We start from the raw sequence: 23,825 nt of genomic DNA on the forward strand, positions 1-23,825 counted from the left end.
GAGGTATTTACAAACACATTTTCAAAAGTATAATGGTCTGAATTGTATATAGTTTTAATAGAACAAGTTATTTGAAGTTGAGAGGTGAAACATTATGTCTCAGTAATGTAGTGTCTTGCTCGTTTGTAACAAACTAGACAAATCTAGAAGTTTTCTCTCCTTGCCTTGAAAACTAAATTTTCAATGCATAAATTGATAACTTCTACTTTGTCAACTCCGGTGGGTATAATTTAATGACCATATAAATTATCTAGGGGAGGAACGACTTGCCAACGTGGTATAAGGTGTTATTGTCAACAATACTTGGCTCTAGACAACTCAGGACCCAAAGAATTTCAAGTGAAAAAGCAGAACACTTGAATTTGACGTTCAAATTCTTCTTTTGACGATGAAGGATAAGAAAAGAGTGATTAGAGTTTATGAAGGTTTTTGTTTGCGTATAGTTAGGGGAGGCAAACGGGCTGGTCGGGCATGGGACGAGTCAAAAACGGGTAATGAAAAAATAAATAAATTATTCGATCCGAACAATATTTAATACAGATAAAAAATAGGTTAACCGGCGAATAATATGGGTGATGCTTACTTTTAGAAGAATTCCTAGTTTCCCAAACTTGAAGAACCCCCAATTTGAAGCTTTACAAATAAGATAAACTCATTAGTTATCCATTTTCTAATGGATAATATAGTTCTTATCCATATTTGACGGGAGAAATTCAAAAATAGCCAAATTTACAAGTGATAATTGAAAAATAGCCACCGTTTCAAAAGTAATCGAAATTTAGCCACTTTTCATGTAAAGATAAATCTAAACGAAAACAATGTTTAAAATCCTGGAACTCCAGCATATTATGCTGGAGTTCCAGTATAATATACCGGTCCAGCATAATATACTGTAAGTTCATACACAAGTGCTCCAATCTCCATTATATTATACTGGAACTTTCCGCGTGTTGGAATTCTAGCATAATATGCTGGAAGTTAATACACAGGTGCACCAATCTCCAGTATATTATGATGGACCGGTCCGTGTTGCAGCAAAATAATAGCTATTTTTCAATGACTTTACAAATGCTGACTATTTTTGAATTACCAATCCAAAAATTAGCTAGCCCGTGCTATTTTTACATATTTGACCCATTTTTAAAAAATTCATTATCTAACCCAATTTTTAATGAATAATACGAGTGGTTAACTATTTTGCCACCACTAGGTATTGTAAATCAATTCACAAACCGTGTTTATTTTAGGAAAACAAATAGGGTAATGCACAGCGCAAAAAAAAAACTATCCTAAGCCGATGATCTATTGAAAACAAGCTCTCTATCCTCACAAGGTAAGGGGTAAGGTCCTCAGACCCCACAGCGTGGGATAATACTGGGTATGTTGTTGCACTTGCACAGCGCAAAAAAATTGACAAAAATATAAAAATACAATGTTCTGAAGGCTCATTTCTGGATCGATGACAATGGAGGTCAAAACAGGCTCAATATACTGGGCTTTCAGACTTCATCCCGCTCATCCAAGTATAACTTTACCCAGAAAAAACAGTGATCACATTTGCTTACTGCAATTGTTTTGTTGGCATCATGTAAAGGGAAGCGGGAAAATTAGCATCCTCTCACCTCTTGACATTTCTTCAGCGTTTTCTTTTGTGGTTGTCTTCCTGGTATTTACTTCAACAAGTATTTGGCGTAAAATATGACAATAGAATTAACTGCAACAATGCAAAACTAAATGGAGCGACCGGGAGCTTTCCTTCCCGCTGCCATCCCAAAGTGTTATCTTTGTTCCTTCAGTTAGCCCGACAATTGCATGCTACAGCGGAACAAACTTCACAAGATTCAAGAAAAAATTTGGACTCTTTATCCAAAAAGTCGAAAGACATGAGACTGTTTATTAAATAAATCAATTGGTATATACAGAGATCTAATCAGGTGAAAATTGGAAGACAAGCTTCAGATAGATATTTCATAACCTGCACTTGCTGATATAAATACCTATAAAACTAACTATAATACACATTCGCCACATTTGGCCAACGGGGGAGGGACTCCGGGGAACCTGACATGGATTTCCATGCATGCAGGTTCGCTGCTACCATCTTGGGTAGATTTAAGTACCAAATAAATAAAGCAATGCTATACAGTTCAAATGTCTCTACATGAAATAGCTGAGAGATTTCTTCTTCCTTGATCCACCTTCACCATATAATTCATTCCACTGGAGAAGTTCATTCATGTTTGCCGATTCTGATGATACACTAGCACATACCTGCATTTTAACATGCAATAAGGCATGAACCTCCTCCCCTTACATGCACACTGTTCCTCTACCATGATAAAAAGCTTAAAACAGACAAGGTCCAAATAATTACACAGTTTTGATCCTACCAATTGATACACATTTACACAACCATTAATCTTGTGTACAAGTCAAATTGACAAAAGCTCACTCCCGGAATATGAAAGGCAAAGATGATACAGAAATATAGCATCAAACCATGTAGAAGTGCATTTAATGGAATGAAGAGCATGGAAAGTGAAGAACAGTGATATGTATGGTTGAGGTTATAATAAAAACCCTTAGATCTTAAGTCTAATTTCCAAGAGCAAGTTTTACCACAGTGCAGGAGGCCATAAAACATACCTGTTCATGTGCATATTTAAAATCATCAATGTTAAGAGGACGAATGTCCGCACTACTATGCAATGCAGGGACAGGCCTGCTCTCTGCAACTGCCAATGCTCTTTCCTGAAATAATGCGAGTTAAGTTACATCCCAAGTACTTAATTAGCTCATGACAGTATGAACGACACAGGCTGATGATAATGATTCCAACATAAATAGAAGCACATATCTGGGACTGTTAAAAAAGCTAGTGCACAACTTTAGGAAGAGCATGTTTACATGTCAATCAAAATCACAAATTCAACCAACTGTTGGAAGGAAACAGAAACATATGAAACCAGTTGAGTGAACAGAGTAAACTGACCTTTTTCTCTTTCTCCAAAATTTCTCTAATTGGGCAATGAGCAGCTGTGACACACAAATTCTGTGAACAGAAATTTAAGAAGGTGACAAGCGTGACTTGTGATATTGAATAGAAAAAATAAAGGGAGGAAAACCAGTCATTGGGGCGTTAAAACTCCTAACACATTAGAAAGTCAGTTATTACTTAATATAAAGATACAGGATCACCCAGCAGACCTTTAAATCACTCCCAGAATAACCCTCAGTCATATTAGCAATAGCTTTGAGATCAACATTTGGTGCTAACTCTTCCTTGGCCAATATCACTCTCAAAATTTTCTCCCTGTTCGGAGCATCTGGCAGGTTTACCATCAGCCTGCATCAAAGGTGCACTAAACGTTATGATTCCCAATAAACTAGTAACAAACGAATGTTCTTCCCGTTTTGTCTTCTCTCTTCCGATTAATTAGCTAAGAAAATCCCTGGTTGATTAAATTTACCTTCGTGGAAGCCTCCTAATAACTGCTTCATCAAGGTCGAATGGTCTATTGGTTGCAGCAAGTACAAGCACTCGCTCCTTGTCCTTTGTACGCAAGCCATCCCAATTCACCATGAATTCATTCTTCATTTTCCGCATGGCTTCATGCTCGCCAGGATTTTCTCGTCTTCCTAGCATGCTATCCACCTAATAGACCAGAAGAATGGAGGTGCGAAGAGGGTAAACATAACAGTCTTTTTAAGAAAGCAAAAGACAACTTGCAGTAAAAAAAGGATGGCAGATACATTTACATAACATATAAGCTAAAGAGTAGATTATCAACTTAAAAGAGGAGACACACTTTGTGTAAGGCGCACAAACTTTATCATAAATATAACAAGTTCGAGAAAGGGAAATATGAAGTAAATTTTACCAACCTCATCAACAAAAACAACACTTGGAGCTATTTTACTAGCTAATGAGAAGACTGCTTTGACATACTTCTCTCCTTCACCAAACCACTACAATCAAGAAAAAGTTGTAAGCCATTAAAAGAAGGGCTTTAAAAGACGAAATGGTAAACACACAAACAAGACATAGGTTGTACCTTTGAAGTAATACTTGACATAGATATGTTAATAAAGTTCGCACCAGCCTCCGTAGCAACAGCTTTTGCAAGCATTGTTTTACCGGTACCAGGGGGCCCAAAAAGCAATATTCCCTTGCAAGGCTATACATGATATCTTCTTCAGAAATAGAAGTGCATGAATGATGAAAAAATTACACCAAGCCCCACTCCCTATGTAAAGAAAAAAATAAAGAATCCCGACGAAGATATAGATCCAAATGGATTTCAACGTCAAGGAAATCTTTTCACCTTTGTTAGCTGTCCTTTACAGAACAATTCAGGCCTTTGAAGTGGCAGCATCACCAACTCTTTCAAAGTATCCTTGACATTTTCCAGGGCCCCAATGTCATCAAAAGTAACCCCAATATCGCAAGGCGGAATAACATCCGCAAGTAGTCTTTTTTCAAAATCATTCTCAGTAACCACATCCTGAAAACTCGAGCATTAATACTCTGCTTCATGAAGTTAACAACAAAAGGCAACCTATTTACAAAATTGAATTTGCAAAAAACAGAGACTTCACCTTGAGAGATTTTTTCAGACTCTTGGTTTCATTTTGGATGCCTTGCAAAATATTGAGCCCATAACCAATGCTGTCAGATCAAATATAAGACATATCAGTCCATGCCTCCTTTTGCCAACCCCCCAAAACCAAAGAACCCTTCAGTTGTCCAAAATAGCAAAATAAGATGACATTATAGTGCAAATCTTCCAACAGTATGAATTAGACAGTAAAATTTAGTTTGACCTTTCACCGGAGATAACCAGCTTGGCCTCTTTTATTGACGACTCAGATTTGTGCATAAAGTGGTGGCTCAAGGCCCAGCCTATTATCTTTTCCACACCTATCACAATCACAAGGAGAACATGAAAATATATTATAATCATGTTAACAATTTCAAACACAAAAAGCCCAACTTAAAGGAATACTTACTCTCACTTGTTAATGCTTGATCTTTTATGCATAAAGTTTCGAGGTCAGGGCAATCAATTCCTATACGACTCAAAACCTGAAAGTTAGGATACTTCACTCAGTCAATAAATTGAGGATACAGTTAAGAAAATCATTATACTCATCTACTTTTTAGGCTAATTGCCATAAATACAAAAAATGAAAACATTCATCCTAAAATAAATAAACCTTCGCTCTTTTGAGAAGAGCACATGTAGGAGTAAGACATGCATACACACTACCCTCCCCAGACCCCACTTATGGGATTACACCCCGATTGTTGTTGTTGTTGTCTTTTGAAAAGAGATAGGCCTATAAGAAGGTGGATTTAGGTAATATCCAGAACAAGGGCAAGAGAATGAAAATCGGCTAAGCTAGGGAGATGTTTCATTGTTCTAAAACTGAAGGTATCCATGTGAACAGTCCTACATAATGTACAGCCCAAAAGCAATGAAAGGAGAAGACAAAAAGGCCTTTTCCCTTGCCAAACAAAGGTTCCTTAAGCTGGGGCAGAAGGAGCTCTCACATTGCGAATGCTTGCGATGTTTGACTGAGATTTCAAAGTTTCAATATCCCGTTCTAGCTGTTGCTTCCAGTCAGATAATAATGCTTCATCCTGCCACAATTAAGATACATACTAAATGCTTCAATCACACAATATTTACAGTTGGCAAGCGTATGCGTGAACTAAGAATTACCTGAGGTAGCTGTATTGTAACTTTGTTGGGGAAAAGACGGGTGAGCTGCTTCATTGTTTTAGGGGTTTCTTTGCTTCTATCATGCAACCTACCAAAATTATCCTGGAAAACCGAAGACATTGCAATGCATCGACATCAGTTATTTTACAAGTGCAGTAGCATGAGATGAGTTTAAACTGAGTAACATGGTCAGCAAGGATTCCAACTTGTTTGGGACTGAGGCATAGTTGTTGATGCTTTATGTGATTCTAAAATGCAATTCGTGATTACATAAATTGCCTTGAAGCTTCTTACAATAGAATAAGAAACCGAGTACTGCGTAACTGAACTCCTGAACATATAGACCATGATGGAGAAACAGGTTTTTGTACTGTAGGTAAAAAAATGTTCGAGCAAGTAATCTTGATTTACACGGTGTTAGGCATAGGGAAATAACAAATCAGAGGCAACTCATTTTAACACAAAGCAATGCATCTTCAGAGTACATAGATGCCATCTCAAGGCCTCCCCCATTACAACCCAGCTCTTCATCACCACTCGACAAACTAGAAGAATAAAGAATATATAAAAAGTGAAAGAAGAAAAAAGGCCAGAAAACTCCTTGTAGATCCCTTTTCTTTAAAAGGTAAAGTATAAATTCAATTACTATAAGCCAGACCTTCCTTGCATTGGAAGGAGAAAACTAGAGAACAAGTTATTGAGGAAAAAAAGAGCATACAAAAGAGATAAACAGATTCACATACTGGGAAGGCAAGGTCAAGCAATGCTGTTTGGTTACTTCCTAACTTTGTAAACAGCAGTCCACCAGGATGTGACTGGAAAGCATAAAAGAATTTATCAGTCTCGCAAGTCAGAATTTGATCTCAACAGAAAGCAAGACAACTATACCCTTACATACTTTCTCCTTTCGGTTGTCTGTTTGGGCATAGGAAGCTATGACAACAACATTCTCTGGTAAATGTTCAAGTTTAACCTTGAAAGCAGCATAGGCCTCAGGATTTCCCACCATAGACTTCTCAATGTCTTTGACAAGTAAAACTAATGCACTACTTTTACTTTCTTTTGAAGCAACCTACATATGTAAAACAGAGTAAATTAAAGGAAAGAAACTTGAATACTAGTCCAAGAAAGGAAAGCTATCATGGACATGAAAATTACCTCAAAGAGTTCATCAATGGCCAGTTTATCAATATCATCACTGCTCGAGCTATCAAGGCGGAGCAAGTCAGCTGTGTAAGAAAAAAGGTCAAGTTTCAGCAACAAGATATACTCAGTTATTCCAAATTGATGGGCAACACACACAAAGATGAAAATTTCTAAAATGGACGGAGTAGCAGAAAACTACCAGCACAAAAAAAACCATGGTCTTCCTCGCAGAGACCACCAAGATCATTGCCTTCTGGAATTGATTTATCGAACCTGACGCCGATCTTAGAGGCCTCATTATCTTCAAATGCACGAACCACTTTCCCCCTATAACCATATGTTGGACCCCTGTGATCACATGTGTACATGTCATGATTTGCAAAATTATAAAATAAAATAAAAACCACAATATACATCCACTTTTACTTGATAAAGAATAACAAGACTTCTATCTAAACAAGTCAACCTACACAAGCACAGGAATTCCTAATTGCCATATACATGTCCTTTCATACCATATGACTGCTAGATTGACCAAATATATTGAAATACAAATAGTGAAACTCTCAATGATTGCAATCAGAACATTACACTTGCATTGTCCACAGCACATCTTAATGAGTACAATTTGCTTGTCTTCTTCAATTGGTTAGAGATTGAAGACAAAAACATGTAGACCATAACTCAGTAATATTCATAAAACTAAACAGCAATTTAAAATTTAAACAGCAAATTCTAAGTAATAATCTGAACCACATTTACTTGATAAAATAAATAATAACGAATATGTTTATCTTCTCATATGAAGGACTATATTATGTCAGGAGTTACTTAATACTTTAGAAGTCCATAGTCAATATTATTTTCATGTTTGCAAAGAAAAGGACTAGTCACCGGGAAATATCAAAAGGTTTTGAATGATAACTCTTTTTTTTTTTTTTTTGAGAAGGAACGACAACTCTTTTTTATGAAGAGGTTTTGAATGATTACGTAGTAACAACAATATATTAAGACAAATTACACTTAAATTTTCCTAAAGTATTTGACAATAGTGTATATGTAATGCAAAAACACTTTCAACATTTCTTAGATAAAACAAATACTACTCCTATAGTGGATCTTTCAAATACTACTCCCCGTTAGCTCTCATGTGGATAGTTTGGGGAGAGAGAAATAGGAGAGCTTTTGAAGGGATTGAGTCTCCTTTTTCACATCTTAAGAATAGTCTTTTATCTTTGATCGCTTTTTGGTGCACTCATATAGCCCCTACTTGTGTAGAAGATTGGGCGTCTTTTGTAGAGAATCATGTTTTGATGTAAATTCTCTACTTTTTGGTATACTTCTTGTATACGGGAGTTTTTTCTCCCTTTTGATTAATACAATTTACCTTATCAAAAAAAAAAGGATGAAACAGTAGAAGACAAAGATATAATAAATAAATTTTATTGATTTTATTTTATTTTTGCATTATTCCAACAAATGACATGTTCTATTTTTTCTATATATAAGGTTCGAACCCGTGATGTTATTAATTATTAATCTTTTTCGAAAGTATTAATTACTCCCTCTGTGCCATTTTATGTGGCTTTGTTTGACTGGCCACGGAGTTAAAAATAAAGACTTTTGAAACGTGTGGTATGAAACAAGTATAGACATTTGTATAGCTATAAATCATCTCATCAAGGATAAACTGAAAATTTTAGGTTGAATTATTTCTAAATATAGAAATATATCATCATTTTTGGGACAAACTAAGAGAGTAAGTGTGCCGCATAAAGGGAGTACTAGATACGACCGGCATTATGTTCCATGAATTTTAATTAGTTAATAGAAATTATTAACTTATTTATAATTAGAGAGACAGCTATGATCAATTTTTCTATCCATACTTAACCATTTAATTCACTAAGTTCTGAAGTTCATTGGTAGCAGTCACTGTTTATAGGCTACCCCTGTCAAAATTCACCAGAAAGCTAATAGCAACACCGCATATAGAATGCTAAAAGCAGCAGAGACATACACACACACATGTATGCACCCCACAATTTTGATTGAGGGAGGGGGAGGATCCTATAGAATCCCAATTGAAAGTGCATTTCCAACCCGGTTATGAATGGAGCATAAAAGGGAAGGGAATTATTGAACAAACATCTAGGATGAAGAAAATGTTAACCAAATTCTAGCAGTTACCTCAATGGTGTTTGCAAGGGAGAAATGCCCGACTGTAAAGGACCAACATACTTCACCCTATCACCTGTCAAAATCACAAATCTCACATTGAGCATAGAACTACAACCACAAATCAAAGACTTCAACCCCGATTCTCTTTTATTTTCTTTTTTATTTAGGAAGGAAGAGTTGAAGATTTTATGATCTAACATAAGATGGTAACTCTACCCCATACACAGGGGGGGGGGAGAGATCCTCCAAAAATGAACTTACTGCAGAGCAACCAATTACCTTTCTTGAAAGTGTAGTTTTTGGATGATGCAGTAGATGCCTCCTGCTTAGGCTGAGCATGAGAACTTATTGTAGAACCACCAGTTATATCGGCCTCAACACTTGAAGCTGGCTTCTTATTAAGATGTAGTGCAGCCACCTGAGCAGCACGTTTAGCGAAAGTACTTGCTCTCTCAGGTTTAGAACTTTCCTTTACAGAGTCAATGTCTTTGGCAGTTGATCCCTGCATAATGTTCAAGAAAACAATGAATTGCAGGATTTAGTAAATACAGATGAATTATATTGACACTGACTTCCAAAAAGAACAAATATATATTTGAGTGTCCACCCTATCAGTTTCAATTAACACCCCAGCATATACCCAACTGGTTGCACTGCAGGAGAAATGAAAAAAACAAAGATTCTTCAAGCTTGTACTGACCATGATTTTCCAGTTATTTGCCTCCCATAAAATATCAAAATTATATCTGCTTCTAAGGCTAGGGAAATCATTAAATGGAGAATCAATGAATAAGATATCACTTAATCATTTCAAATACCTGAGTAGTATTGAACTCATATTATTATTGGAGAACAAGAAAATTTTTGAGTTATAGAAATAATGAGCTCATGCAAGGTCCTCTTTTTAATAAAATAAATATTTCCTTGTTCCACCAAGGAATTTGTTGAGACACCCAAGTTTCCTTTCCTAACTCGCCAATTCTGCATCTAATTTTCTGTATAGTTATAAATGTCTCAAGTCCAAATGTCCTTTCCCTATAAGCACCAAGTCTTTTCTAACTATCAAGCCATCTTGCACATCCCCCACCCCCCACCCCCGGTTGGTAAGATCAAGAAACAAGAAAACTGGCAGTCCATTATTAGTTTCATGCAGCAGTACAAATTTATGTATAAAAGGAAGGCACAGTTGTAAATCATGTTATTTCTACTGTGATCTAATCGTCAAGCCGGACTGAAATCATTATATGTGGTAGAAATATATAAAAAGTGATACAGTCATCCACAAGTATCTCTGGTGACACAACATTACTTTGTATTCTATAACTAAATGGGGGAAATAATAACAGGAAATGTCCATGGTTGTATAAACACCATCGACTGAGCTAACAACATAGCAACTGAGTCAAGATTCATGATATTTTTTACCATAGAAAAACAGCAATAGAAGCAGAGTACATAAGAGGCTTACACCAGGTAATAAGAGAGAATCAACTATCAGTAGCCTGGCACCAAAGAATTTCGCAAGTGCCTTGGCCAACATCTCCTGGTAGATCTCTGAACCTGTGAGCAGTGCATCAAAAATGTAATATTAATGGTTGTGTTGAATACATTAAATAGAGATTATCGTAATTATATATGCAGAGCAAAATAGAAACACTACCTGCTGGACCTGACAACAAAATCCTAGGGCACAATGTGGGGAGATCTGATGCATATTTTGTGAATTTGTGACACTTCAAATGAATGTAAGTGGAAGCAATCAGAACATTCTTCGTGGTTTCACTGTCATGGATCACGGAAAAAGAGAACTCAATAAAATAAGTTCCAAAAGTACATTAACGACATCCTGCATCTAGCACTAGACACCAGGAAAAACAAAAGGAGAAAACCCTGCACATGTACTTCGAAAAATACTAGAGCAAGTTCAACTTGCAAAACCAAAAACTAAAGATTGCATCACAAAGTAATGAAGTTCAATAGGAAATACGATTAGAACAGTACACCAAGTTCAACTTACAAAAACTTGAAAATAAAGGTTGCTTAAAGAGTAACAAAGTTCATTACAAGAAACCATTGCAATATATACCAAGTTACCAACTGCACCCATATATTATCTTTTAAATTTTTTACCTATGATGCAATATGAGGAAACATTAATAGCAAACACATGTTATCTAGATACATGCCTATGCTTCTAAAGACACATTCACAATCATATGCATATCAACCATAAGTAGGAAAGAAACAAAACGATAAACACATAACTCCAGCTGAATAATAATAATTATGCAAAAATCAAAACTCCCTTCATACTTTTTCTGACAGGAAAAAGTTCACCCCCAGTCACAGTCTTCCCAGAAGTTGAAGTCACCCAAACATTTGAAAGGAAAAGCACCAAAAAGGCATCAAAATATTTGGAAAGCAACAAAAAGAACAATAATGAGATTATTTATTGCTTGAGATCAATGTGTTCACCTCAAATAATACGGAAAATTTTCAAATGAGACATCAATATTTTTTGAATCAAGTAATCCTTGTTGTAACAAATCTTTAAATGCTTGGCGCCTGGTTGATGTCAAAATTGGCGGGTCAAAATCTCTAAGTAGTTTGCATATTTCCCTTCGCTCTTCAAAATTTCTGGAAAAGTTACCACTTAAGTCAAATTCAGCAGAAGATCCAGCAAGTACTCGCAGGAAAGGTCGCAATTCCTGAGCTGCCCCAGAGATCTTCCCTATCTCTGCATCATCTGAATCAAGTGCACCATCAAGATTCATGTTCTCATTTCTAGTGTCAGGAGATATTACACCAGTCTTCTCATGCAGCGAAACACCAGGTAAATCACTATGATCAGAAGCATCCTTCATATCAATATCTAAATCATGTTTGTCCGCCACTCCATTTGCAGCTGGCAGTCTGGACATTTCCGAACCTTCTTTCACATCCTTGCCATTTTGAGATGATGGTGGGAGAAGGGACAACTCTTTCTCAAGATTAGACAAAGATGCCAGGGCTGATGCCACTGCTACTGTGGAGGGGTCACCCGACCTTGCCTCAAAATGTAATCCCTTGACTGATCCACTATGAGCTTCAAGTATGCTGATTGGATGTGGCAAGCTAGACTTGTTGTCGTTGGTGATTATGTTAAAAATCTAAAAGTAAGTAAAGGAATCCAAAGTTTCTTCCGGTACTAACATCGATATAGAATGCACACTTTTTACAACAACAACAACAACAACAACCCAGTAAAATCCCACTAATGGGGTTTGGGGAGGGTAGAGTGTACGCAGACCTTACGCCTACCCCGAAGGAGTAGAGAGGTTGTTTCCGAAAGACCCTCGACTCAAAAAAATAAAAAGACAAAATGACAAAATGACAAAAAGGAAACAATATTAGTATCACCACAACAATCATAAGAAAAATAGGAACACCATGAAATCTAGAAGAAAGATGCAAAGCAAAAGCGATAGCTAGTAAATAGGACATGCACTGAAAAGCGAAATAGTAAGCCACAACATTGCCAATAGCTATCTTAGACAAAAACCCTACATGGCTAGTCCCACAATGGTACGAAGTAAGGCACGACTCAGCTACCTCCTAACCTACAACCCTAATACTCGACCTCCACATCTTCCTATCAAGTGTCATGTCCTCGGAAATCTGGAGCCTCGCCATATCCTGCCTGATCACCTCTCCCCATTACATGTATATAAATTCTAAAACAGGGAAAACACATTGGAAAAAGGATACATAAGCATGTTGACCAGACGAGCCAAAAACCACCTCATCGCCATCATTGAGAGGCACAGTAGACATTTTTGGATAGACCTTGCTATTGACTTGCACATCACCTTTCTTGCCCGTAATTTCAAGTAGAGTGACAAATCCTCCTTTCTGGACAGATAAAACCGTAAGCAGAATGAAGGGAAATTAAGTTATACTACTTTAAACAACAGGAAAAAAAACATCCAGAGAAAAGATCAAGTTCACCTCTTGCTCAATGTGCTTCAGATTACATAAAGATTTGCTAACAGAAGGGTCTCCTATACACAAGTCACATTGACGACCCTGACCAACAGAATAAGTAGGACGATGCATGACAAAATGAGGATTCTGCGAAAACAAAATCAAAGTCAGTTAGTGCGTTCATTTTAGAAGGAAAACCAAAAAGCAAGTAAATAGAACTGCCAAAGTTCATCAATTACATAGCAAATGTGTAGACATAATCCAGCCTAATTTTTTTTTACAATTTCATGATCCACCCTACTTTAAGATGTGAAAAGGGTTGTTTACATTTATATGCCAATTATTTTAAAAGAATAATATTTTCCTATGGCAAATCTCTTGGTGTTGGATAGTTTTCTGGTTTGTTCCTCAAAAAAGTGTTAGAAACAATTATGTTTGGATTGATCGCACAACAATAACAACAACAACCCAGTATAATCCCACAAGTGGGGTCTGGGGAGGATAGTGAGTACGCAGACCTTACTCCTACCCCGAAGAGTAGAGAGGTTGTTTTCGAAAGACCCTCGGCTCAAGAAGACGAACAGAGACAATAAATCAGTACCATCGACAGTAATCATAGAAATAGTAACAGCAACATAAGGACCAGAAAATAGATGAAAAACAATAACAGTAACAACTAAATAAGGCCCGGTACTATGAAAAACGGAAGAATAGTTTGGACACAACATTAAACCAATAGCAGTCTAAGACAAAACTCTATCAGGCTAGTCTCTCACCCAGAACGCAATAGAAAAATGCTTAACTACCTTCTAACCTACAACCTTAATGCTCGACCTCTACACCTGCCTATCAAGGGCAATGTCCTCAGAAATCTGAAGTCACGCCATGTCCTGCCTGATCACCTCTCCCCAATAATCTTAGGTCGCCCTCTACCTCTTCTCGTACCAGCCAACGCCAACCGCTCATACCTCCATACCGGGGCTTCTGGGCTTCTCCTCCGCACGTGCCCGAACCATCTGAGCCTCGACTCCCGTATCTTGTCATCCATAGGAGTCACGCCCACCTTCTCCCGAATATCTTCATTCCTAATCTTATCCATCCTAGTGTGCCTGCACGTGCACCTCAACATCCTCATTTCTGCTACTTTCATCTTCTGGATATGTGAGTTCTTAACTGGCCAACACTCTGCCCCATACAACATGGTTGGTCTAATCACCGCTCTATAAAACTTACCTTTGAGTGATGTTGCCATTGAAGACTTCCCAATTCTTCATGATGCTCCTCCGCATGCCACACCCGAAAGGTGCTGTGATCGCCTTGGTCCTCCAACCCCCTCCCGTGGAATCATACTTTTCTACTATGACCTCCCTCCATAGAGCATGCTCTTCTGCCCCGAATCTCCACAGCCACTTCCCCAACAAAGCTCTGTTGAATACCCTAAGATCTTTTACTCCAAGTCCACCCCACTTCTTTGGGGAAGTGACTGTCTGCCAGTTAACTAGATGAAACTTTCTAGTTCCATCCGCCGCATCCCAAAGAAAGTTCCTTTGAAGCCGCTCCAGTTTTTCTGTGATGCTCACAGGAGCTTGCAACAGGGACAAGTAATAGGTGGGCATACTCGATAAAGTGCTTTTAATAAGCACTTCCTTACCGCCTTTTGACAAGTACCGTTTCTGCCAGCCTGCTAATCTTTTTTCAACCCTTTCGATCACTGGATTCCAAACCGTAGTATCCTTATGCGAAGCGCCCAATGGGAGACCCAAGTAAGTAGTGGCAAGAGAACCCACCTTACATCTGAGAACATAAGACAAAGCATCGATGTTAGCAACCTCACCCACCGGGAAAATCTCACACTTGCCGAGGTTGATTTTGAGTCCTGATACTATCTGAAACCACTGCAGGACCTGCTTCAGGTAGGTCAACTGATCCATATCGGCATCACAGAAAACCAGGGTGTCATCCGCAAAAAGCAAATGAGAGACTCTTCGGGCTTGGGAAGAGTCTCTCCAACTTCTAAGTAAAGAACTTTTACGGACTTGGGAATGTAAACACAAATCTTTGTCCGATAATCTTATCATCAAGCTCAAATCGGACTTGGAGTACATATCTAAATTCAATATGAAGCATGGTCCATATACAAAGTCAACATGGCACTACCTGAGCATACTTCCTTATAGCCCACATGCACCCAAGAATGTGGATAGTAGATAAGAGAAGCCATAATTTTCACTGTACATGTAAAAAGAAGCAGGCAAACCGAAAACCAAGCTGTAATAGGTCTGAGATTTTCGGTTTGGCTCATTGGACTTGAAAAATATTGGGCCAATACTAATGCATATTTTCTATAAAGTCTTTCTATGAAAAGCTTTTGGTAAGGAGGAGGATGTCTTGCCATATGGCTAAATTTGGAAATCGAAGGTGCCGAAAAATGTGTGCTTCTTCACTAGTTCACTTGATAGCAGCTAGAGGGGTGATCTTGACGGCCGAGAACCTTTGGAAGCGGAAGGCAGTGTTGTCAAAGGCGCTCTTAAAGCGCGCTTAAGCCCTGAAGTGAGGCTCAAAACATGTTGAGTGTTTTGCCTCGCTTTGTGGGCGCTTTAGTGTCGCATCAAGGCCCTAAGGCAAACTTTTCCTTACCAATGAGTGTAATCCTGAAAAGGCGACATTAAACAATTGATATTTCGCTTTATCGTAAAATTTTTTCAATTTGTCCATATATTTGTTGTGAGAAAGCACGAAAAAAATATGTTATTGATATTGGATAATAAATACAATACAAGAGGTCCCTATTTATAGCTATACACTACAAGGAGATATTACTCATCTTCCAATGTGGGACAAGATTACACTATACATATCTGTAAACTAACACTCCCCCTCAAGCCGGTGCATACACATCATATGTACCGAGCTTGTTACACATGTAGCTAATACGAAGTGAAAATATCTGCTAGTTGATCATTCGACTTTACAAACTTTGTAACAATATCTCCTGAAAGTATATTTTTTTGATAAAGTGACAGTTGATCTCAATGTGTTTAGTCCTCTCATGGAACACCGGATTTGACGCAATATGAAGAGCAGTTTGGTTATCACACACTAGTTCCATCTTGTTGATTTCTCCGAACTTTAACTCCTTGAGCAACTGCTTGACCCAAACTAACTCACATGTCGCCATAGCCATGGCCCGATATTCGGCTTCGGCGCTAGATCGAGCAACTACATTCTGTTTCTTGCTCTTCCACGAGACCAAGTTACCTCCTACTAGAACACAATATCCAGACGTCTATCAAAAGGTGATCCTGCCCAATCAGCATCTGTGTACCCAACAATCTGCTCGTGGCCTCGATCCTCGAATAGTAATCCTTTGCCTGGAGCTGACTTTATATACCGAAGAATGCGAACAACTGCATCCCAGTGACTATCACAGGGAGAATCCATAAACTGACTTACAACACTCACCGGAAAAGAAATGCCAGGTCTAGTCACTGTGAGGTAATTCAATTTGCCAACCAACCTCCTATATCTCGTAGGGTCTCTAAGAGGCTCCCCCTGTCCAGGCAGAAGCTTAGCATTCGGATCCATAGGAGAGTCAATAGGTCTGCAACCCATCATTCCAATCTCCTCAAGAATGTCTAAGGCATACTTCCGCTATGAAATAACAATACCTGAGCTAGACTGAGCGACCTCGGTACCTAGAAAATACTTCAATTTGCCCAGATCCTTAGTCTGAAAGTGTTGAAAGAGATGTTGCTTCAAATTAGTAATACCATCCTGATCATTGCCAGTAATAACAATATCATCAACATAAACCACTAGATAAATACACAGATTAGGAGCAGAATGCCGATAAAACACAGAGTGATCAGCCTCACTACGAGTCATGCCGAACTCCTGAATAATTGTGCTGAACTTACCAAACCAAGCTCGAAGGGACTGTTTCAAACCATATAGTGACCTGCGCAATCTGCACACATAACCACTAAATTCCCCCTGAGCAACAAAACCAGGTGGTTGCTCCATATAAACTTCTTCCTCAAGATCACCGTGGAGAAAAGCATTCTTAATGTGTAACTGATAAAGAGGCCAATGACGTACATCAGCCATGGACAAAAAGAGACGAACAGATGCTACTTTAGCCACGGGAGAGAAAGTATCACTATAATCAAGCCCAAAAATCTGAGTATATCCTTTTGCAACAAGACGAGCCTTAAGCCGATCAACCTGGCCATCCAGGCCGACTTTGACTGCATAAACCCAACGACAACCAACATTAGACTTACCTGCAGGAAAAGGAACAAGCTCCCAAGTGCCACTCGCATGTAAAGCAGACATCTCGTCAATCTTAGCATGTCGCCATCCTGGATGAGATAGTGCCTCACCTGTAGACTTAGGGATAAAAACAGTGGACAAAGAAGATATAAAAGTATAATGAGGTGACGACAGGCGATGATAAATTAAACTGACATAGTGGGGATTAGGATTAAGTGTGGATCGTACACCTTTGCGAAGTGCAATTGGTTGACTAAGAGGAGACAAGTCCGCAGTAGGTGCAGAATCTGATGTGGGGCGTGAATCACCTGGGTCTGATGCTGGATGTGGACGACGATGATAAGTCAAGAGTGGTAGAGCTGCAGAAGGTTGAACTCGATTATGTGGAGGAACTGGAGCTATAGGTGGTGGAGCTACAATTGGAGCTGTAGGTGGTGGAACTGGAGCTATAGGTGGTGGAGCTGGAGTGACTGAATCTCCAAAAGATGAAACCGATAGTACCTCAGAAATATCTAAGTGATGACCTGAACCTGTGAAGTATGATTGGGTTTCAAAGAAGGTAACACCAGCGGACATAAGGTACCGCTGGAGGTCAGGAGAGTAGCATCGATACCCCTTTTGTGTGTTCTCGAGAAACCCAGAAATACGCACTTAAGAGCACGAGGAGCTAACTTATCTGTTCCTGGAGTAAGGTTATGGACAAAACAAGTGCTTCCAAAGATACAGGGTGGAAGAGAGAACAAAGGTAAGTGGGGAAACATGACAGAGAATGGAACTTGGTTCTGGATAGCTGAAGATGGCATACGATTAATAAGATAGCAAGATGTAAGAACTGCATCCCCCCAAAAGCGCAACGCAGCATGAGATTGTATGAGTAGGGAACGAGCAGTTTCAATAAGATGTCTATTCTTTCTTTCAGCTACCCCATTTTGTTGAGATGTGTACGGACAAGATGTTTGATGAATAATCCCATGAGATTTCATAAATTGCTGAAATGGGGAAGACAAATACTCTCGGGCATTATCACTACGAAATGTGCGAATAGAAACCCTAAATTGATTTTGAATTTCAACGTGGAAGGTCTGGAAAATAGAAAACAGCTCAGCTCGATTTTTTATCAAAAATATCCAAGTGCACCTGGAATAATCATCAATGAAACTGACAAAGTAGCGGAATCCCAAGGTGGAACTGACCCGACTAGGACCCCAAACATCTGAATGGACTAAAGTAAAAGGTGACTCTGCTCGATTATCAAGACGCCGAGGGAAATGGGAGCGAGTATGCTTACCGAGCTGACATGACTCACACTCTAGAGCTGACAAGTGAGATAAACCAGATACCATTTTCTGAAATTTTGACAAACTGGGATGTCCCAACCGTTTATGTAATAAATCTGGTGAATCGGTAACAGGACAAGTTGTAGAAGGAAGACAAGATGTGAGTCCATGTGATTTAGCAAGGATAAGGTAATAAAGTCCGTTTGATTCACACCTGGTACCAATGATCCGCCCCGTACTGCGTTCCTGTATAAAAACATGGTCACCAAGAAATAAAACAGCGCATTTAAGTGATTTGGCTAAGCGACTAACAGCTATGAGATTAAAAGGACTATTGGAAACATAAAGGACTGAATCTAAAGGTAAGGAAGGAAGTGGGCTTGCTTGACCTATTGCAGTTGCCATAGTTTGAGACCCATTGGCCATTGTGACTTTTGGAAGAGATTGAGAATACGAAATAGTAGTGAAAAGAGATTTGTTACCAGAAATATGATCTGATACACCTGAATCAATGACCCAAGACTCGGAGGATGAAGATTGGGAGAAACAAGTCACGCTATTACCTGTTTGAACAACAGAAGCTATCTCAGAAGATGTCTGCTTACATGCTTTGTAATGAAGGAACTCAATATAATCTGCTAAAGAAACCATCCGACTATTCAAAGCATCGGTTCCCATGTCACTACGAGATGTCTGCTTACATGCTTTGTACTGAAGGAACTCAATATAATCTGCTAAAGAAACCATCAAACTATTCAAAGCATCGGTTCCTATGTCGCTACAATTTGTAGTAGTAGGGTTAACTTGAAATAGTGGAAATAAGTAACTCCTGTAAGAAAACTGAAGAAATAGCTTGAAACACACTGTTTACAGCAGGAAAACAGAACGATGTTCTACGCCGGAACACTGTTCATGCCGGAAACACGGTAGCTCGCCGGAATCTACGGTAGCTGACGAAAAAACTCAAAGTGGTCGGAATGAAACAAAACCAGTGAGGGTAGGATCGGAATTACCAGGCGATCCTACTGTTCAACTGGAACATTTTCAAAATCTGGACGGAATAGTGCCTTGCCGGAAATTTTTTTCTTTTCCAGGCGCGTGGACGTGTGTTTTCCGGTGGGGTTGACTGGGGTTTGGTCACCGGAGCCTGAGGAGTCTTGTGGTGGTGTTGGTTTTTGCACAACACCAACAGAAAGTGATTTGCTTACGGACAGCCTTTTAAGTCGCCGAAAAATTGGACGATGACTAAGTTCTTTCTTCCCGTTAACACTGGAATGATGCGCAACGATCTTTTCTCACTAATTCTCTGATACCATGTGAGAAAGCACGGGAGAAAATATGTTATTGATATTGGATAATAAATACAATACAAGAGGTCCCTATTTATAGTTATACACTACAAGGAGATATTACTCCTCTTCCAATGTGGGACAAGACTACATTATACATATCTGTAAACTACCAATAGCAGCTTGTGACATAGTGATATTCCGGGTCTTGGAAAATTATTTTGTACATGCCGAGTGGTACTACTTTTGGCTATTCACAATATGCTATTTATCTTTAAGATGTTGTGTTTTCTTTACATTTTTCGTAATATTAGGCTAGACCTAGTCATAAAGACTAGATGCTATCACGACACCTTACGGAGGGTTAATTTGGGTCGTGACAAGTTGGTATCAGAGCACTAGGTTCATAGGAGTCGCGAGTCACAAGCCGGTTTATTAAAGGAGCAAGATCCTATTCTTCAACAACCAAAAAAAAACAGAATTGTTAAAACAGGGCAGAACAGTGAACAGCAGAAAAACAGAGCAGAAGCATAGTGAACAGCAGAAATTAAAAAAAAAAAAACAGAGCACTCACTTTTAATAGAAAACAGGGCAGAACATAGAACTGAAAAAATTAGAAAAGAAGAAGAGAAAGAGAAGAAGAAAAAAGAGGAGAGGAGTCGAACAGTGAGCAGCAAAAATTTTAAAAAAAAGAGACAGCAGAACCCTAAAAAAACAAGGCAGGATAGAAAAGAAGAACTGAAAAAGATAGAAAGGAAGAAGAGAAAGAGAAGAAGAGAAAAGATGAGAGGAGTCGAACAGTAGCAGAGAAAATCAGAAGAGGAAGGGAAGAGAAGAAAGAGAAGAAGGAGAAGAAGAGAAACTTACCTGAGAGAAGACAAGAACTCAAGGCTTGCAGCAGTTACGAGAAGAAGAGAGTCGTCGCAGCAGAGAAGCAGATGTGTTTGGAAGAAATGTCGTAAGTGTATTTGCAATTTTCTTTTTAAAAAACCCTAGACAGCCACTGGATCTCGCTTAAGCGAGCTTTTCTCACTTTGTTTTCATCGCCTCGCTTCTCGTTTTTTTTGCGAGAAGCGTGCGCTTATTTACAGATGTTGCGCTTCAGGGCAGAAAAGCGTAGACCCCTCGCGTCGCCTCGCTTCGCTTCTGCGCTTTAAGCGAAACGTGCTCGCTTTTAATAACACTGGTTGCGCCTTTTTTCATTAAAGCTCACGCTTTAGTTGAGCTTTGCGCTTAAAGCCCCAACGGACCTAGAGCTTTTTTGCGCTTTTCGCCTTTGATAACATTGGCGGAAGGTCGTTTCTATAAGTTGGTGTTTCATGTGTAAAGAGGCGGGTGAAGATGTGGATCATCTCCTTCTACGTTGTAGCCTACCGTCGAGGTTATGGTGGGAAATACTTAAGTGGTTTGGCATCTCATGGGTATTGCCAAGAATTGTAAAAAAGTTAATGTTTAGCTGTTGTGGGAGGAGGAGGAGAAGGCACAGTCCATGCACTGTTGCTCCACTAGTAATCATGTGGGTTATTTGGAAAGAAAGAAATAAAAGAGCATTTGAATGGGTAGAGATCAGTTCTGTTCAGTTGAGGAGTAACCTCGTATCCCTTATTTTCTTTTGGTGCACCCATGAAGTTCCTGGTTCTATAGAAGATTGGGTGTATTTCGTAGAGAACCGTATTTTTTTCTCGGTTTTCTATCTTTTTGGGTATACTTCTTGTATACGTTTGCTTTTGTTTTGGCCCGTTCAGTAATGAAAATTTATTTACTTTGATAAAAAAAAACAGATTAAGTAACTAAGACCCCAACATCCAGTAGAAAAAAAAAAAGGGAACAAAAAATAGAAGTATGAAAGAAAGAAGCAAGAAAGTGACAACTACCACTCCATTTCCATAGTTCACCTCTTCTTCCTCCGGCCTATTATGCCCCTGCCTATTTGAATGATTGAGGTCCTTCTTCCTAAGATCAAAATTAGATGGAGACTCAAAATGCACTGCATAGACTGACTTGGCGAACATTCAAGAGCAGTGGCCAATATCGTTTGCTTTGTCATTGGACCATCAGGGATCATTGTTTTCATTTAGGATTTCAACTGAAATATACACACACACACACACACACACACACACATATATATATATATATATATATATATATATATATATATATATATATATATATATATCTTATCCGATTTGCTGAAGAGTGGAGGTTCCGTTTGATGAATTGCCTTCAAGGACACCGTTTAGTCAGGTGGCTGATTTCAACAAGTTAGTGTTTGGTTCGAGTGTTTCTCCTGGACTATAGGTGTTATTAAGTATTGCATATGTTGTATCACTGAGGCAGACGGGATGAATTCTCGGAATTTTATCACCGGATGCAAGGAATAACATCAATAAACTTACTCCTCCGGTACTGTCCCTTTTATCTCCAGACCGTGATTGAGCCATTACTCTGCTCTAAATTCATGGAAACAAAGAGCTGTTCGAAAATCGAACGAAATAAATCACAGTTTTCAGTTTGGTTGCTTTTTACACTCCTAAGTTACATGCAACCGATGTTGGATATAAATTTTCCATGTTTCAATCTTAAGAAAACAGAATCTTAACATACTAATAATTGTATTCCCTTTATTAAACACTAAACATCACATACCTTCAATAAAAAACTAAAGTATCCAATTTTAAATGGAGGAAATTAACTCAAATTCACAAGTGGAAGGTGAGAATTGTATGCAAGTTTAAATGTTTCAAGCTTTATTCTTCCACTTTCATGGTCAGTATCTTCCTTACTTCCTGCACGGACTATTTAATTTCTTTTGCCTCCAATGCAAGCAGAGTTCAATTTTTGGAATCAAATTTTGATCAAAAGTTACATATTTTCCAAATTTTCAAAGATTAAGATCAAGGAGGAACCTACTTGAGAGCACTGGGAAATAAGTTGTGCCCATGCAGCCCCAACAACATTAGATTTCAGCTGCCGTTTCTTCGCCTTAGACCCATTTAACTTCGCCTTCTCCGCAGCGTCAATCACAGAATGACCTAGAAAAAAAGTCCCCAATTATTAACCAAACAAAAAAAAAGATCCGAATTATGATAAAGTCATGCAAAGATAAAATGGCACCTAGAGTCATGGGTGACACCAAAGGCTCGCCTTCCACTTGATTTTCCGGCGATTTCAGTGGCAGAGAAGCATCAGACGACTTCAAAACAGTAGCAGTAGCAGCCAGATCAGCCGATCGAACCTCTTGCTCAGCAGATTCATTCACCGCACCCTGTGTTTTTTCCCCTAGGGTATCATTAGTTGATGATAGCGCCTCCGCCGCCTATAAAACCGGTCAAATAAATTTAAAAAAAAAAAGACTATTTTTTTCCTTTTTCCAGATACATGCAAACATGTATGTACAAAAACAGATATCATCAATCAGATCAAAATTCAAAACAAAACGAACCTTGGAGCGTTTGCCATTAGGGAGAGGAGATGATGAGGGAGAAGAGAGAGGGCGTTTGGAGGAAGAGGAGCTTCGTCTCGTTTCCACCATGTCTCGATTGGATCCACACACAGAATTACACAAGTAAGAATCGATTGCGATGTAGAGAGAGAGAAGGGAGAGAGAGAAGGGGAGAAGGTGAATGATTACAGGACGATCAGTTATCAAAGCTCCGCCGGATGATGAATTTATTTATAGAGTTTTTTTAAAAAAAAAAAAGGGAGGTGGGGTTGGGGGAGTAGAGAGGAGTGATGCGGCAAAAGAGGTTCTACAAGTTTGGGGGAATGAATTGATTTTATAGGCTTCGGGTGTGTCGGGTAAACACCGTGTGAACCTGAATCAGGGTTTTGTTGAGCAATAGTGTCGTAGGAATCGGCAGGGTTAATTTTGGTGAATTAAAATTTGATATGTCAAAAATTAGGTCCTACCCAGAAAAGGAAAAAATAATAATAAGTCCTAATTCAAATTTTATGTGGATTTACATTAG

The 23,825-nt window shown here is 38.7% G+C and overlaps 1 protein-coding gene across 1 annotated transcript; it reads right to left on the reverse strand.

Annotated features, from left to right (window-relative positions):
- Positions 1-1,861: 1,861 nt before the first annotated feature.
- On the reverse strand, positions 1,862-23,617 carry LOC107777886 (uncharacterized). The gene is made up of 27 exons (XM_075244624.1): positions 23,300-23,617; positions 22,972-23,173; positions 22,768-22,889; positions 13,041-13,163; positions 12,801-12,944; positions 11,529-12,202; positions 10,714-10,835; positions 10,522-10,613; positions 9,333-9,555; positions 9,063-9,126; positions 7,072-7,220; positions 6,885-6,955; positions 6,625-6,798; positions 6,470-6,541; positions 5,727-5,828; positions 5,555-5,644; positions 5,011-5,086; positions 4,825-4,921; positions 4,600-4,669; positions 4,326-4,505; positions 4,056-4,178; positions 3,886-3,969; positions 3,471-3,655; positions 3,208-3,346; positions 2,993-3,052; positions 2,647-2,751; positions 1,862-2,271 (listed from the first exon to the last, which is right to left on the reverse strand). The coding sequence occupies exons 1-27, from the start codon at positions 23,387-23,389 to the stop codon at positions 2,158-2,160; spliced, it is 3,747 nt and encodes a 1,248-aa protein (XP_075100725.1). The 5' UTR covers positions 23,390-23,617; the 3' UTR covers positions 1,862-2,157.
- Between the last annotated feature and the right edge of the window lie 208 nt (positions 23,618-23,825).

This window comes from Nicotiana tabacum, chromosome 22, assembly GCF_000715075.1.
Source record: "Nicotiana tabacum cultivar K326 chromosome 22, ASM71507v2, whole genome shotgun sequence".
Lineage (NCBI taxonomy): Eukaryota > Viridiplantae > Streptophyta > Magnoliopsida > Solanales > Solanaceae > Nicotiana > Nicotiana tabacum.